At 44.8% G+C, this 18,366-nt stretch overlaps 1 protein-coding gene across 2 annotated transcripts in view; it reads left to right on the forward strand.

Moving 5' to 3' along the window:
- The first annotated feature begins 229 nt into the window (after positions 1–229).
- The window catches only part of FRMD4A (FERM domain containing 4A), a 614,972-nt gene continuing 596,835 nt past the window's right edge, over positions 230–18,366 (forward strand). The window contains exons 1-2 of one of the 2 annotated variants that reach the window (XM_053257645.1): positions 230–244; positions 830–967. In XM_053257645.1, the coding sequence (XP_053113620.1) occupies positions 905–967 (63 nt within the window). In that variant the 5' untranslated portion in view covers positions 230–244; positions 830–904. The other variant, XM_053257644.1, reaches the window with a different exon arrangement.

Here is an 18,366-nt window from a genome sequence, read left to right on the forward strand (position 1 = left end):
TCTCTCAACTGAAGCAGAGACGAGTCAGAGAAAAATGGGAAGCTTGTCTGCCGCAGACATGCAGTACAGCCAGCGTGATCAGAACGCTAACAGGGCAGGCTGTGTAATTACATGTTTCTTGTAAGTGTGTTAGCTCCATGGGGAGCTGAGTCCATTTGGAGACAAGGAGAAATAGTTTTTTTCCCCTTTCAGTAAGGTGAAAAGGGTCAACGCACATCCCAGTTGTCATTCAGATATAATAAAGGTAATTGTTGTTCTCAAGAGCTTGTTCTCCTTGCTTTTGCTCAGTCATAGCTCATGTCTGGATTATGCAGATGCCTGCTTTCCAAATAGGGAAGCACGTTGCTTGGGGGAAGAAAGAAGACATTTGTTTTGCAAGCGGTATGTTGTGATGTATTTTTGCATTATTTCTGCACTGTTGGAAGGGAGGGGGGAAGGCTAAAATAAAATAGCAACATCTGGGCTGTAGAAGCTTGATATACAATGGAGATTTGTCTCCTGACAGTTAAAAGCAATTAATTCTATTTCCCAAGCCGAGGTGGGAGGCTTGGTAGAATTCTTTTATTTTTAACCTGACATGTAAGGTGTGTGTTACACATGAGTGCCATGTTCCTACTGCTGTGTGCACACATTTTTTTTAATATCCTGCAGATTCTGATCTGATGCTTCATCTTTCCAGCAAGCTCTCCATTTCATCCCTCTTCTCTCTCTAGTGTAAAATTTGGCCTAGCTCAAGCTCATTCCTGCCTTTCCAAATTTTTTTTAAAATTTTAACCTTTTCATTTTCCTCAAAGCATTTTCTCTCTGATTCTGGATTCTGTGTTTGTAGATTGGAAAAGGTGCCAGTGAATGCTTTGTCCTTGACAGAGGGCCAAAAGCTGAGTGAATCCAAGGGAGGATTTATATGCGAGAGGACAAGACGATGGCTGCGCAGCGAGCTCCTGAATCTGCTCTTAGTTTGTTGCTGGTAAGTGACTTAATGAAATGTAGAACTTGTGGTGGCTTCTGTTCATTCCAGATACAGAACATGCTGAACTGCAATGGGTTGTTCTGGCATGGGGTGAGTGTGTGTGGTGGTGAGGGGGGACGCTTTACAAAATGCATAAGGAAGGTGATGTGATGGTGCTTCTCAAATGACCCCAAATACAAAACTACTGCTAATATTTTGGAATAAACTTCAAAGTATGGAGATAATATTTTAATTATACCCTTTGAAAATGTGATTGCGTCTTTTGTTGTATGGGATACTTCAACAGAAAAGCAGATAAGTGTATTAATAAATATTAATGAATAATGAGAATATTTCTGCCTGTGCATTGAATATTACTCCTGCCAGTACATTGCAACCACTTGGGGTACAGTCATCTGTGTTCCTTAAGCTAGTGCCTGAATCTCTGCATTATTCAGTAAGTAAACACTAAGGGCCTGTACCTTGCCTGCCTACATATGTGTCCCCAATTAACAATTAATGGTGCCTTTAAGGATGGTTGGATTAGCAACTAGAGAATGGCTCCTAGGCTGCTGCATGCATATCCATCCCCCAGAATACCTACAGACCATGCAGAACCTGAAACCAAGCCTACATCAGCAGAGAAAAAGTAATGGATTGTGCATGCATTTCAGGCATTTTCTGCAACATGTAGAGCTACTGACCCCCTTTTCAAAATTCTGCAAATTTATACCATTTAAAGTTGGAGACTCATTTTGTGTAACATGGAGGCAGAATTCTTTCTGCTTTAATTAATATAAAACCTTGAATATCATATGGGACTGGATTCTAAATTATGTATTTCTATTGCTTTCTTTTTTACCTTCAGTGATAATATCTGTGTTGGACTTTTTAAATATTGGAGTCATCTTTCTTTGCTGGGGATTGGGAAGATTACAAATAGAGATCAACACATGTTGCATTTCTGCTTTCGGATGGAGTTAGAAATGGTCTCCTGGTACACAGCATTTGCAGACATGATAAGAAGCCATAGTATAATGGCATCTGGAGTGGTTAGCAAAGGTCAAGTGGAGAAGAGCACATTTTATGTCCATTAGTAAATGCTCTATTAAATATAATGATAGTTTGTCTTTATATTTATCATTGGCTGCCATATCATGCAGCCTGCAGTTTGTCCCTTGCTTGTCTATGTCCCCGATTCTTTAAAAGGCTGCTGTCCACCCCCAGCTGTTTCATCTTCTGCCAAAGGATCCCTTTCTTTAGGTTTCTGGTCCTCAAAGTGTTCTGCTGGCATTAATAGCTGTGGCCGACATCCTGACTAATGGATGCACTTTGAGGGACTGCAAAGATGCACCTCACACAATTAGCCCCCATCTACCCCTGCCCCCACCGTCGCTCTGCATGTGAACCAGAACCCTTCAGAATACTACTAAATAACCAACAACAGCTACTCACTTGTAGATTTTCCCAGTGCAGAAAACAGCAGTACTGCCGTTAGAGCAAAATCCTATCCTCGTTGCCACTGTTAAGTCTATGGGTCATACACAGACGGGACAAAATCCCCAGTAACAGGTTCTGTATTAATAGGCAACCAGCAGCTCCCTTAAGCGAAACAAGAACAGAAGCCCCCTAGAGGCTTGGCTTGGCAGAACTTACACAACATATTTGACCACTGCAACATAGTTCTAGTGCCTGATTGGTCTTTTCTCAAGCAACTGGGACTGTGAATAGTACGAAGAGCAAGTGTTGGGGAGTGTTGCCAATCCAAAGTGTTGGGGAGTATTGCCAATCCAAAGAATATACATTGCAGCACACATGTACAATTCCTGATCACCTATGTCATGCTACATCTCTTTTTAAGACGGCTGGTCTACAAATCAAGTACACTGAAGTATCAGTATTTAAGCTGTTTCAGATCCACTGACTTGGCTGAGACTTGAAATTAGTTATGCATGGACATCCCTTGATTTCTAATCACATGATGACTCTTAACTCAATATGTGAATTGATTCTGCTGAAAATCAGTGATTTTTGTGGTAATATGGAAGTTCTGAAAGTGACATTTGTCCTGTGACAGCTCATTCACATATGCATGTCACAAAGTGATAAACATGCATATATAAATGAACCCTAGGTTTGCAATATGAAACATGCTTACTACTACTACTACTACTACTACTACTACTACTACTACTACTATGGATATTTATGTACCACTCTTCAACCAAAGTTCTCAGAGTGGTTTACATAGAAAAATAAACAATACATAAATAAGATGGCCCCCTGTCTCCAAAGGGCTCACAAACTAAAAAGAAACATAAGGTTGACACCAGCAACAGCCACTGGAGGTTTGCTGTGCTGGGACTGGATAAAGCCAGTTGCTCTCCCCCTTGTAAATAAAGAGAATCACCACTTTTAAAAGATGCCTTTTTGATCAGTTAGCAGAGGTAACTTATTAGGCAGTAAACAGATTCAAACTCAGTGGCCAATATCCTGAGCTACTTGTGCAACAAAATTGTGCTAGTGCAAGAAGATTATGTAGCTGTGCCCAATCATTTGGATTTGCATGGTTTGCACTAGTACAACACTAGTCTGGAACACACACTCCAGACAGTGCAAGTTTGGCTAGTGCAATGTTAGCCAGTGGTACTTCCTACTTTATAAAACATCTTTAGGCTCAGGCTGAAGGTCTGCTTAACCTAGCTTGGATACAGAGGTCACCATAAAATCTTCTGTTGCTGGGAAGCTCATGCTATTGGTGTGGAAAGCAAATTCCAGCTAAGAGGCAATGATGTGCCTAATTCTTTCTCTTCCCCTCCCTTTCTTTTCTACTATGCTATAAACACCAGACAGAATTCTCTATCTTCCTAACACCTGTTTAGCTTCAATGCACTTCCTCTTAAAAATGTTTCCACCTTTCCGTGAGATTTGCTAATATAATTTCTTTATCCCATCACACTTCTGCAGTATGGGCATCATATTCCTAACCCATGTGAAAGGTACAGGGAGATGGCTTTTAATAACAAAATGGGCTATTCATGTCATGGCAGCAGTTTCTTAGCAACTAGCAAAATGCCCATCATTATGGTAAGTAGGGTCTGGAAGCATTTATGAAAAGGAGGGAGCATTTATATCTTGCAAGGATCCATGGGGTGGGTGTGCAGTGTTTCATCCCATGAGGGATCCCTGTCACTGAGAGCTACATCACCCAGTGTCAGGGATGAAGGGCAGGTTCTGCAACAGCAACCCCAAGCACAGCATTAAAAGAGGTTTAAAAGAGTGCATTAGATGGGTGCTGAATGTGTTTCGTTGATAATAAAGCTTGTTTGTGTTTCACAACTCTGCCCCTTTATCTGCATAGTGCTATCTTGGAATTCTGTGTCTTGGTTACAGTTGGAGGAACTATGTTGGGAACTGGCTTACTTATATAGTTAAGGAATAGCAGGCTTAGGCATCTACAATTTCTGGAAATCTTCTTGAAGTCATGGGGGGAAACAATTTTTTCCTTCCCCACCCCCCAGAAAAGCAGAATTCTTTTTGGAAGTTGAAATATATGCAATTTTTTTCCCAAGTGCCCTTTACAGGTCTAAAGTCACATTGTTTCTTTAGGAGCATTTATTATGCATAACCTACTTTGCTCATAACATTGATCATGTTTGGTATACAGATGGACCACGTCACACATGGTCCTGAAACCCATGGTTACGCATATCTGCATACAGGCAATGGAGACCTGACCTTGGTATATGCTTCAAAACAAAGGGTTAAGATCTGTATATCCGCGGTTCCTAAATTTTGCTGAAGGTCACTGAAAAATGACCTCCGAGGTCACTTCTAGCCACCCTTTTGCTTAAAGGAATCATTTTGCTGCTTTCAGATTTAAAAGAAATTCTGCAATTTTTTGGTGGGAAATTGGCCGGATTGGGGTTTTGGGTGGAAACCAAAACCAGCTTTCTTTTCTGGAAAGCTGGAGACCTGGAGAGAATGGTACATTGCTTTTTTGATCCTATTTCTGCCTTTATCTGACTTTCTTTGCCCTCCAAGAACTTAACCACCCAATTCCCATTCATTTAATGACTCATTATCCGTGGTTTCGTTATCCACGGTTGTAGGGCAGTACAAAACCCGCATGGATAATGAGGTCCATCTGTATTATTTAGTGGCACTATATCACTCAGCAGTTTCTGCTTCTTCTGATCCTTCATTTTTATCGTCTTAATGACTTATGAAAACTGAATTGCCTGTGTTGAGACAAGCCTCTCTGCCTTTTCACATGTTTCCAGTTTCTTTCACATGCTGCAGAAGATGGAGAAATCTGAAGCAAGCAAGAAACTTGGGATAGTAAAGGCCAGAACACCTTTCCTTATATGAATATATATGAACACATTTTCTTAAATATTTTATTCATAATCCCAAAAGAAAATATTTCATATTTTTTAAATTGGGGGGGGGGATCAAAAAAGTGCATCAGGGGGAAATGTGGGGGACTCACTTTCTCAGAGTGTTTCTGGAGGAGCTTTTTCTTTTATACTATTTTGGTAAGTCTGCTTTAATGCTTTTTTTAAAAAGTGGTTTTGGTGGTAATAGAAAATATTCTCAGTAAAGTTTAAAGACCTGATCTTGAATTTATTCAAGATTAAATCAAACAAAATACTGCATCTTTGAAGAAGACAGCCCACTTGAAGACAGCCTGCTCTCCCTGCAGACAACCAAGCAGGGAGCCCTGGGCAGCCAGATCGGCTGCCCACATGGTTGCTGGCTCCGTGACAGAGCCGGCAGGGGCTGGGGGGAGTGGGGGCCACATGGCCCCCGGAAGCCCCAGTATGCCCTGCGCGAGTGCGCAGGGCATACTGGGGAGAACCCCGGAGCCGGGAGGCGGCTTTTCGCCTCCCGGTCGGGGGTCTACTCAGGAGTAGCTGTGCCATGGAGCCGCACCGCGGAGCCGCACTGCGGCTACTCACGAGCAGATAGCCTGGGTTCGCGGAGCACTCGCTCCGCAAACCTGGGCTAAGGGGCGGGCTACTTGAGCGGGTTAGCTGCTCAAGAACCACCGGGCTCACTTGCGAGCCCGCTGGTTCTTATGATTAACAAAAATCGGGCTAGGCTCTCCTAGCCCGATTTTTGTTAATTTTGATAATAGCCCCCATGTGTTTGTGGTGCTGAAGCACCGCACTTGATTTCTGCCATGGAATCCTATGGCACTCTCATGACATTGAATCTCATGAGCTGTGGAGAATTTCAAAGTAGTCCCACCATCCAACGTTACCTTTGTCTTGGTTGCCTTCCCTTGTTCTGTCTCCTCTCATGATAGGAATTCAAATTGTAGATCCCTATCCCAATGAATTTGTTGGGGGTTTTTTTGCTATGTAAATCACTATGGCTTGGTTCAGACAATCATCCAAACCTAGGTTTAATGTGGCTTACAGTGGAGAAAGGAGTATTTTTTTACTTTGTTAAAGGTTTGCATTAGTTGACTGTATGTTAAGTTCTGGTTTGTATGTGCATAAAGACCTGGTGTGTTTAGTGTGGCTGCTAAAGAGTTAACAGAATATAAAGTGTGTAGCCAGGGCTTTTTAATAGAGCAGCCCCTGTGTTGCCCAGGAAACCCTATTTGGATTGTTGGGGAGAGAAGATGACAGTTAACGAGGCACTTCACACGATTGCTGTGAAGCACCTCAATGTGGTCTGTGGGGAGAGTGGGCTTAGCCTGCTCTCTCCGCAGATGAGCAGCTGCTCGTAGGCTGCCAGCTCTGTCATGGAGCTAGTGGGGGCTGCGAGGATCAGAAGCCACGTGGCATCCTGGAGAGACCCCCAAGCCCGAGAGGCTGCTTGCAGCCTCCTGGTTGGGGGGTCTGTTTGTGTGTTGCTGTGTGCCATGGTGACACACGAGCAAAAAAGTGAGGTTAACGGAGCACTCGCTCCGTTAACCTCATTTAACGGGAGGGGGAATTAGGCAGGCTAGCCACCTTGGGAGCTCTGGGCTCACCTGCAAGCCCAGTGGTTCCCACGATCCCTGGAAAGCGGGCTAAGCTACCTTAGCCCACTTTTCAGAGATCGTGGGAATAGCCTCAATGGGTTTTTTCTGAGTGGATTAGGAAATTTGGTGTCTGACTCTCAAGAGGAGAAGTTAGTTCAAGACAGTGTCCTGCTGTTTGGGAGGAATGGACTGATTTTTTTAGTTAAGCTCTCAATGAGAGGCAGGGTACAGGTTTTAGGGGCAGGATTGTATGGCTAGTTTCCTCTTAGCTGAATCATATACAAAATAAGTCCATTAAGAATTGCAGACCTTTAAGCTCATATACACAGGGAATGCTGTGAGGAGCAGTAAATTCACCTTAGCACTTCGGGAAACAGAGTGGGGAAAGGGAGTTTGGTCTGTTCTTAATTTAAAGGAAAAGCTCAAACTAACAGCAGGAAGGTAGCAAGAAAGCCAACAATATAATATGGATGTTTACATGACCAAGAGAAATGGGGGTGGGGTGGCCACCAACCTGCGTCCCCACACACGATCAAAGTTTCCTAGAAGGCTCTGCTGCTTGCGTGACACACTGGCTACACCATGGTGAGCGGCAGAGCTGGGAGCCGGAGGAGTAAGTCCTCTGGCATCCCACAATGCACCATGTCAGGAACATTGTGCACTGGGGGATTCCCCCACTGCTGGCTGCTCTTGTCACCCAGCGTTGTGCATGTTTGGGCTTCAGGCAGCCCAAGTGTGCATACAACTGATGACTGGGGCAGAAGGGTGTGCTCACCATGGAAACATTTAGGGGGAAAACATGGGCTACCCAGCGGGTCAGCGAAAGGATCGGGCCCAATCTGGCATTCCACACAAACAGCCCTACCCAGGTAGGGTTGTGCAAGCCTGGGTAGGGCTGCTCATGAGAACAGCCCCAATTTGTTGAAACTATTGTAAATGTACCATTTAGAAGAAAACATTAAGAAACTAGCTAATCTAGTGTAGAGCATCTGCACCCCTAGTTCTCCCTGTCTCTCCACCCCCCATCTTCATTTCATTCTCCCCACCCAGCCCCATTTCATTCTCCCCCCCCCAACCCCAGTTCATTCTGCCTTGACCAGCAGGCGGCCTGGCCGCCGCTTCTCCTCTCCACTGCTTCTCCCGGCGGCCCAGCAGCCTGGCCTCCACTTCTCCTCCCCACTGCCTTTTTTTGCGGGTGGGCGGCTTGGCTGCTGCTTCTCCTCCCTGCCTGCTCAGCCGTTCTCCTGGCCAGCAGTTTCCACCCATCCACATCACTAATCAGCAGCTGCTCTCAAACTCTCGCGAGAGCTGCCACACATGAGAGTAGTGATGCCTTAGAGAAATAAAAATAAAGAAGATACTGTAACCAGCCACTAAATTTGTCATCATATGCCATTTCAAAGGTATATCTGTAATCAAGTTAAGCATGAATACTCTGAACCTTGAATCCCCCTTGTAAATAAAAACTTTAGTATTGTTATTTTTATATGAAGTGTGGTGATTCGTATATGTGTTGCTTAAGATTTCTTTTCATTATGCTGGTCTTGGACTATAATGAGTATATCATCATGCTGAATTGTCATACTTTAAAATGCCATGGAAACCTCAAGTTGAACTATACTGTGGAGGGACTCACTTGTCTCTGGTTCAAACTTTCTCACCTGCCTACATATGGACAGACACAGGGACAAACAGCATTTTTCATACTGCTACAATACAGGAAGCATGAAACTGATACAGGAATTACCCATTATGTTCTGAACATAACTTAATTTCAGAGCAATCCAGTGTAGAAGACAGACAGATTCTACACAGCAGCAATTCCGTTTCTGGGTCCATACACTACTGAGTGTTTAGCTTAATGAGTCTTCCAGTCCAGTTTGAGAGACCCATAACATATTGCTCAGATTACAGGAGATAAAGTGTCACTTTACCCTCAGAGCTGGGGAATTAGACGACTGCTTACCGCAAGTATCTCTTTTTTATATCATTGCTGGTTGACACCTGGATTGCAGCTGCCTGGCTGTTTAGGCTACTATAAGATGTGCAGCTTCAATGCAGAGTGGCTATTGGATTTCTCATGTGGTTAGAACCCAAAGCACTGGTGGGAATAGCTGCTATTGGATGCCTGGTATTTTTTAAATGTTCACTTTATCCATCCGCAGGAAGGCTTTGAAAATCGAAAAGCATGTATTGATCAAAGAGTATTGAATGGCACTATAAGTTATGTCAGTTGGATTTGGTTGCAACAGCATCATGGCATTCCTGAAGAATGAGATCTGAGAGACCTGACCTCTAGACTGCTAGAAGTTTTTGTGCTCTGTAATCAGTATTTACTTGATGAAAGTGGTTCATAGCAAGAATGTGTCCACTATGCTCCCATTAGTTAAACTCCTGCCAACCACTGTGATTGCCTGCTATCCTCAGTAGCAGCCTGCATGTTTGCATGTGTCTGATCCCATAATGTGTCTTCCCCTTGTCTGTGTTCTTTCCAGTTTTGAGGTCTTTTAGACAGCTTTTTCTTGCTTCTTACTGTTAGGATCAGACTGAGGACACTGCAGTAGGCTTTTGAGCTTCAAGGCCTTTCTTCCAGGCCTTTCCATGGGATCAACCATAGGTTTCCCTTGCAGCAGGGAGGATATAAAAAGCTTCCTGTCTGACAAAGGTCTTTGGGGAACGAGTGGGGCTTCAAGTTTTCGCCTTAGAAGTCGAAGGGGGTGATTTTTACATGTCATTCAGTATCGGTGGCTCCCAGCTTGTTTTTGTACGGCTCTTGTATTGAGCTTGTTGCTGAATTTCGGTTTTTGGGAGTAGTTTTTGACTCCAAGCTAACGTGGATCCCCCATGTTCGTTCCCTTGAAGATCGTTGTAGGCCGCGTCTCAATTTACTGAGAAGTATTTCTGGTAACTCTTGGGGTGCGGACCGGGGGTCTCTTCTGTTGGTGTATCGTGCCATGGTTCGCTCGGTGATGGACTATGGATGTCAGGCCTTTTCATCTGCTTCCAAATCTACTTTGCACAGGTTGGATGTAATTCAGTCTACAGCTCTCTGGACTGTTTGTGGGGCTTTCCCTACTACTCCTTGTAGTGTTCTCCGGGGGGTGACTGGCGAGATGCCTGGGGCATTGCGTCGGGAATACCTGGATATTGTGCTATGGAACCGGCTCCGGGATTTTTCATTTGGGAATTGGGGCTCCGTGTATGAACAATGCTGGGAGTTTAGCGATCCTGGAAAGTTTGATGGAGGTCGCTGCCCTCATGCGGTAAGATTGTTCAGATGGCTTAAGTCGGATCTCACTGAGGGGCTACGGCAGGCGCAGAATGTGCCTTTGATCTATCCAATTTGGCTGTATAGTCCCCCTGAGGTTCTGCTGGACGGTTTGGGGGGAGGCCCTTTTAGGGAGTCCGACACTGTGTCAAAATCTCTGGCTTTGGAACGGTTATCAGCGGATTCTGGTTTTTGCAGGATCTATACAGACGGTTCCAGGACCATCTAGGGAGATAGGGTGTCTGTGGCGTTTGTTGTTTCCAGTTTGGGCGTGAGAAGGGGATATAGGTTGACTGGGGGTGTCAGCATTATGACGGCAGAACTCACCGCGATCCTCTTAGCTCTGGAATGGGTCCAGGGAATGCCCCCTGGGATGTATGTGCTTTTGTCAGACTCTAAGTCCGGTTTGCAGGCTATTCAAGGGGGTGCTTTTTTGAATAAATCCCCCGTTGTGTCTGAAATCTGGAACCTGAGTAACTTTCTCCATTTGGGGGGTTTTTGCGTCCGGTTTTGCTGGGTATGCTCCCATGTTGGGATCTTTGGTAATGAACTTGCGGATGCTGTGGCAAAGGAGTCTTTGGACTGCCCGGATGTGGATTGCAGAATCCCATTTAATGGTATGGAGGTTAGATCTTGGGTACAGTCGGAATTGCGGAAGGTCTGGCAGGTGGATTGGGATGTGGACTCCACGGGTCAAAGGGTTTATGCTTTCTGCCCGAAGCTGGGTGGTTTCAGCTTGTTTGGTGTTCTGGGTAGGCCCGGCAAGTCTCTTTGTTCAGGGTGCTGTCAGGTCACTGCTCGACTAGGGATAGGTTGCTTCTTCTTGGAAAATCGGGGGATGATTTGTGCCAGTTTTGTGGAGTTTCTGAAACTGTGGACCATCTTTTGTGGGATTGTATCCGTTTCAGCGACGATCGTGTTGGTTTTCTTCTCTCTCTTCAATCCGCTGGTTTTAGCGGTAGGTCTATACGGGAGTTGTTTCTGGATCGACGAGGTTGGAAACTGGCAATCTCACTTTTATGGAGTTTTCTCAAGTTGTCTCGTTTATTTGAACGTTTGTAGATCTTTATTAGTTTAAACGCTTGAGCTCTTTATCGATCTTCCAGTAGGGGGCGTTAGTGGGACCATATGGTCCTGGTACGCCTTTACCATCCACAGGAAAAAGAAGAAGAAGAAGGTCTTGTCTCAATTTCAAGGTCTCTTTGTGCCCATTCACACATTATGGTCAGCACTCGTATGACGAGTGTACAGTGCACACAGGTACAGTTATTCACATGTTTTGCTGATTGCAAGTACAGAAGTGCACTTCCTGTCTGTACCATGCCTTTGAAGGGCCTATATCCAGGTTTACCTTTTAAATGAACACAGGTACAGTCATTCACACAAACATGTGTAAGAGTGTACAGACATCATAATGTCTGAATTGGTCTTTGGTCTTGTGCATTGTGTCTGTTGTTGTTTTCTGGCTTGCACCAGAGACATTATTAGGTTCTTAAAAGATCTGGAGCCTGGTCCCATCCATTTTGATAATTAACCCTTTCATGCTGTCTATCACATGGACCGTCCCTGTTATATCTGGCTTGTTTTGGCCTGCAATACTTGCTTTATTTTCAAATGTCTTTTGCAATCACTTCCTGCAATAGCCTTGCCACCACATGTAATTTGGGGAGTGGGGGTTCCTTGTGTATTTGTATCTCACCCTTCAACCTTTACTTTCCTTAGGAAAGTAAGCATATGAGATCACCCAGCTTTGTGTATGTATATGCATCTGTCCATGTGTGTGTGTGTGTGTCCATGTGTGTCCCCCTTCAACTTTGCAATGCCTGAACCAATTTGAACCCAATTTCGTATAGTTATAGGGACACATAGGGACAGCTCAACGATGTAGTTTGAGATGATGTCATCTACCCCATTTCAAGTTGATGGACGTGTGGACATTTGAGGCACAAGTGGGCTAACGTAACACATAAGGACACCTCAACAGCATAGTTTGTTCTGATGTCATCCACCCTGATTCAAGATGGAGGATGCATGAATGTTTGATGCACAAGTGGGCTAATTTGTGAATATGGTAATTATCATTTAAGATGACAGTGAAAGGAAATTAGGTAGATTAGTTCTTACCAGAACTTCTTGTTTACTTTGTGGTGGTTTTGCCACCACACACTTTTAAAAAACAGGGTTTTGGGTTTGTTTGTTTTTGCAAGGAGTTAACAGTACTTTGCGGGGAGCTACCTATCTCTACCTGGGCCATAACTACCACTCTCTGCACCATGCTGAACAGGTGGGTTGCCAGCTGCCTCCTCTACATTCCACCACGCTCAACAGTTGGGGTGCTGCTGGGCATGATGGTTGGCTGCCACCCACTCCACCATGTTTGACAGCTGTATTGGCGCTGAATGTGAGGGCCATTTGCTGCCTCTCCACCATGCACAATAGCTGGGTTGCCACTCGGCAGGTGGGCTGCACACCACTGTGCACATCAGTTTGGATTTTTTGGTGGGGGGGTGGTTGTAGGGGTTTTTTTTTACATTTTATATCCCACTCTTCCTCCAAGGAGCCCAGAGTGGTGTACAACATACTTAAGTTCCTCCTCACAACAACCCTGTGAAGTAGGTTAGGCTGAGAGATAAGTGACTGGCCCAGAGTCACCCAGCTAGTATCATGGCTGAATGGGGATTTGAACACGGGTCTCCCTGGTCCTAATGTAGTCTAACCACTACACCATGCTGGCTCTTTTGGGTCTGCAAATCAGATCAGTTGGGTCTATCCCTCCCTTTTTCATTAAAATTGCACAGAGGATAGAGTCTCAGTGACAGAGGAGAGCAGGCAGTGATGGGGAGAGCCTTCTGGATTGGAATTTTTCAGTTCCAGCCCAGAGTTTGCTTCTCTCCACTGTCTTCTGCTTCTTCCAAAGAAGGTCGGGGTGGTGGTGGTAACCAATAGGATTGAGGCACCTAGCCAGACAAGGGGAGGCATGTGCTGCTTGTGCCCAGTGTTAGCCACACCAATACCTACCACTTTAGCCATTGGGCAATATAATGGCAAATGCACTTCAGTGTAAGCAAATGTAAAGTGATGCATATTGGGGCAACCCCCCCCCCACTTCACATATACAATGATGAGTTCTGAGCTGTCAGTGATTGACCAGGAGGGAGATCTTTGGGTCATGGACAGCTTGTTGAAAGTGTCAACTGGTGCGCAGCGGCCGTGAAAAAGGCAAAATCCATGCTAGGGATCGTTAGGAAGGGGAATGAAAATAAAAATGCTAATATTATAATGCCCTTAAATAAATCTATGGTGCAGCTACCCACACAGATTGGAGAGATCCTTTTGGAGCTCCTCACAATCTGTTTTGGATTTCACTATCCTAACAGTTTATTGTCGTTTGCAAATTTGGCCACTTGGCTACTCATCCCAACTTTTAGATCATTTATGAATAAGTTAAAGAGCACTTCCTGCTGCAACGGCACTGTCCCCAAAAATGTGCATGCTTGCACTACATACGGGTTCTTTTGGGCAGCGCCATCTCAGCAGGGAGCTGCATGTGGTGGCAGAGAGCAGGTTAAAACCTCCTCTTTTGTAAAGATCCTGCTCACCACTCTCCATGGTGCTGAACCAGTGCACGAACCTCAGTTTGTGCACATCCCTACTAGACAATCAGTCAAGCTAGATGTGGCACAGGACTTCCATGACAAGAAAGAAAGAGGGAGGTCTTGTCGTGAAAGTCTCATCTAGCTTGGCTGATTGCCTGGGTCTTATTGTACAGCAACCCAAGTTTTTATCTTTCAAAAGGCAGCCATGGGGTGTGTCCCAGTTTTTAACTGGGGTCACAGCACAGGGAAAGGATGGGACTAAAATTATCCCTCCTCATCTTAAATCACCCCCAAAGTTGCTATTAGCCATGGAAGGGAAAATATTTCAGTACAGTTTTTGTACGGGTAAGTTTTCCTTTTAATGACTACTGTAAGCTTCAGAGTCCTGATTTTGCTTGCCCAGCAGCAACAGGTTATCCCCCATCACAGAACTCTCACATAATAATTTCCACAGTTTGGCCTTCTCCAGAGCACAAGAACCAAAAGAGCAACAAGAAGAATCTTTGGGAAGCCGTTCTATAAATAATAGTGAGAATGGGAATGCTCTAGCTGTGCTCTCAGTAGCATCCAACATGCCTTGATAGGAAGAATCACGTTAAAGTTGAGGATGCTTTGCTGGTGGTATCACTTCTCAGGTTGAAATGATCTGCCTGTCTTTCTCCCAAGCCCAGCTTCTAATATCATGTGGCACTCTAACCTTCTTTCCTGTGGGGCCATTAACTATTAACCCAGAGCAGTCAGTGCTAGTCATTGTTGTATCATATGTCTCTGAGTTCACAGCTTCTTAAAGACAGTGAAATACAGATAGGATAATTGAATTTGTTTCATTGATGTATTTTTAAGTTTAAAAGCAAAATGGCAAAATATCCAATTGATTAGATTTATGTATTTGTTTATGTGTGTTGTCATATTTATATACAGTGAGGGAAATCAGTATTTGATCCCCTGCTGATTTTGTCCGTTTGCCCTCTGACACAGAAATGACCAGGCTATAATTGGAATGGTAGGTTTATTGTAGCTGTGAGAGACAGAATAACAACAAACAAACCCTCAAAAGCCCAGTGCCCAAAAGTCAGCTATGGATTTGCATTGTAGTGAGGGAAATAAGTATTTGATCCCCTATCAACCAGCAAGATTTCAGGCTCCCAGGTGTCTTTTCACTATATGCAGGTAACGAGCTGAGATGAGGAACACCCTCTGTAAGGGAGTGCTCCTAATCCCAGCTTGATACAGTACCTGTATAAAAGACACCTGTCCATAGAAGCAAGCAATCACTCAGCTTCCAAACTCACCACCATGCCCAAGACCAAAGAGCTGTCGAAGGATGTCAGGGACAAGGTTGTAGACCTGCACAAGGCTGGACTGGGCTACAAGACTATCGCCAAGCAGCTTGGTGAGAAGGTGACTACAGTTGGCACGATAACTCGCAAATGGAAGAAACACAAAATAACTGTCAATCTCCCTCAGTCTGGGGCTCCATGCAAGATCTCACCTCGTGGAGTTGCAATGATCATGAGAACGGTGACAAAGCAGCCCAGAACTACACGGGGGCAACTTGTCAATGATCTCAGGGCAGCTGGAACCATAGTCACCAAGAAAACAATTGGTAACACACTACACCGTGAAGGACTGACATCTTGCAGTGCCCGCAAGGTCCCCCTGCTCAAGGCAGCACATGTACAGGCCCATCTGCAGTTTGCCAATGCACATCTGAATGATCCAGAGGAGAACTGGGTGAAAGTGTTGTGGTCAGATGAGACCAAAATCGAGCTCTTTGGCATCAACTCAACTCGCCGTGTGTGGAGGAGGAGGAATGCTGCCTATGAGCCCAAGAACACCATCCCCACCGTCAAACATGGAGGTGGACACATTATGCTTTGGGGGTGCTATGGGGACAGGACACCTTCACCGCATTGAAGGGACGATGGACGGGATCATGTACCGTCAGATCTTGGGTGAGCACCTCCTTCCCTCAGCCAGGGCATTGAGAATGGGTCGTGGATGGGTATTCCAGCATGACAATGACCCAAAACACACAGCCAAGGCAACAAAGGAGTGGCTCAAGAAGAAGCACATGAAGGTCCTGGAGTGGCCCAGCCAGTCTCCAGACCTTAATCCCATAGAAAATCTGTGGAGGGAGCTGAAGGTTCGGCTTGCCAAACATCAGCCTGGAAACCTTTCTGACTTGGAGAGGATCTGCAAAGAGGAGTGAGACAACATCCCTCCTGGGTTGTGTGCAAACCTGGTGGCCAGCTACAAGAAACGTCTGACCTCTGTGATTGCCAACAAGGGTTTTGCCACCAAGTACTAAGACATCTTTTGTGAAGGGATCGAATACTTATTTCCCTCACTACAATGCAAATCCATCGCTGACTTTTGGGCACTGGGCTTTTGAGGGTTTGTTTGTTGTTATTCTGTCTGTCACAGCTACAATAAACCTACCATTCCAATTATAGCCTGGTCATTTCTGTGTCAGAGGGCAAACGGACAAAATCAGCAGGGGATCAAATACTGATTTCCCTCACTGTACTGCTATATATATATGCATGCAGTGTGCATAATCCAAGTTACAACTATTAAAACACTTTCACAGAATAAAAACAATTAAAAACAATAAACATAAAACAATTTCAGAGAGTAAAACAAACCATTTAAAATTAGTTTTAATTAAAAGCCTGAGAAAACAGGTGTGTCTTAAGGGTCTTTTTAAAAGCAAGAAGAGATCGAGATGCTCTTATTTTGACAGGGAGTGCATTCCAAAGCCCTGGGCAGCCAATGAGAAGGCCTGGCCTCAAGTGGCCACCAGATGAGCCAGAAGCATCCATAACTGGACCTCCCTAATTTTTTTTAATAGGTGGCAGGAGGTTGTGACAAAGGAGGTACTCTCTTAAGTACCCTGGACCAAAGCTGTTCAGGACTTTATAGATAATGACTGGCACTCTGAATTTTTTTAGGAAACATATTAAGAATTGGTGTTATATGGTCCCTTTGGGTTGCCTCAGAGACCAAACTGGCTGCTGTGTCCTGTACCAGTTGTGGTTTCCGGATATTTCTAAATCTTACAATTTGTTTTGGCCATATTCATGATTTTTATATATGATGGTTGGCAACCCACTGACCTCTCCTTTATAAAAATGAAATACATTTGTTAGTTCCTTTGAGATAATCATACTGATTGTCTCTAATGTGAGATAGGGACATGATGGCTGGGCATAGTCCAAGCAAAATTTTAACTCCCATTGACTTCAGCAGATGAGATTTTTTTAGCAGCACATTCTTAAACTTCCAGTGTCAGTCACTTTTGGCTAGAATGTGCCCATTGGAGCAGGGGGACAAAGGGGGCAAACTGCCTTGGGCTCCCACAAGGCTGAGGGCTGAGTTACCTTTAAAATTAAATAAGAAAGTGCTTACCAGCAGTATTCCCAGCACCTGCAAGCTACTGTGAGCAGTGGCACTCCACCTGGCATCCCATGCAGCAGTGGCATAGCTCCAGCACTCACCTGGCCTCTGCAAATGTGGGATGCCAGGTGGAGCGCCACTGCTCACAGTAGCTTGCAGGTGCCAGCAATACTGCTGGTAATCACTTTCTAATTTAATTTTAAAGGAACCCTTCGCCATCCCACCAGCACCACCCACACTGGCTGCCACTGTCCTAGACCTTTGAGGAGAGGAGAGCTGGTCTTGTGGTAGCAAGCATGACTTGTCCCCATAGCTAAGCAGGGTCTGCCCTGGTTGCATCTGAATGGGAGACTTGATGTGTGAGCACTGCAAGATATTCCCCTCAGGGGATGAAGCCGCTCTGGGAAGAGCATCTAGGTTCCAAGTTCCCTCTCTGGCTTCTTCAAGATAGAGCTGAGAGAGATTCCTGCCTGCAACCTTGGAGAAGCCGCTGCCAGTCTGTGAAGACAATAGTGAGCTAGATAGACCAATGGTCTAACTCAGTATAAGGCAGTTTCCTATGCCCTAGCAATGAAGCATTACTTGAAACATCAAGTCCTTTTTCTGTGAAAGAGTTCCCATAGTAATGGTGGGAATCCTCCAGCTATGCTCTCAGAACCCAGCCCCTGGCAGAATTTCGAATAAGTAGTTCACCAATAGCAAAATAACAGGGGAAATAACAGGGAATCTGTGCTAGAAAATGGAACTGGCAGCTCACAATTGGCGTTTTATTTATTACAATCAGCTCTGAGTTCCGAGTAGCTCTCACTATGCAGTGACTGGAATAAGGTCATGGCATGAGAAATCTGTGGTAATAGTTGTATATAGTTCAGGGCCATTAGGTGGCACTGTGTGGGGAGAAGGGAAAGGTTTGGAAAGGGTGAATAAAATTTAGTTTCTCTTTTAGTTCAACATGGTGTCCTGGATCTTTGTTATCTCCACATGATGTCAAAGTGGGGGATAACTGTACCATTTGCGGGGCACTGCAAACTTCATTAAGGAAAGAATCAATTCTACTAATCCAACAGGACAGTCAGCTACTGCTCCTGTTTCTGCATAGTACAGTTCCAGCCACCTGGGGCCTACAGTTGAAAGGGTTTGGCCTACAAGGACTTTCAAGGATGATTGCAATCCAGCT

This window comes from Hemicordylus capensis, chromosome 5 (genome assembly GCF_027244095.1).
Source record: "Hemicordylus capensis ecotype Gifberg chromosome 5, rHemCap1.1.pri, whole genome shotgun sequence".
NCBI classification, from domain to species: Eukaryota; Metazoa; Chordata; class Lepidosauria; order Squamata; family Cordylidae; genus Hemicordylus; species Hemicordylus capensis.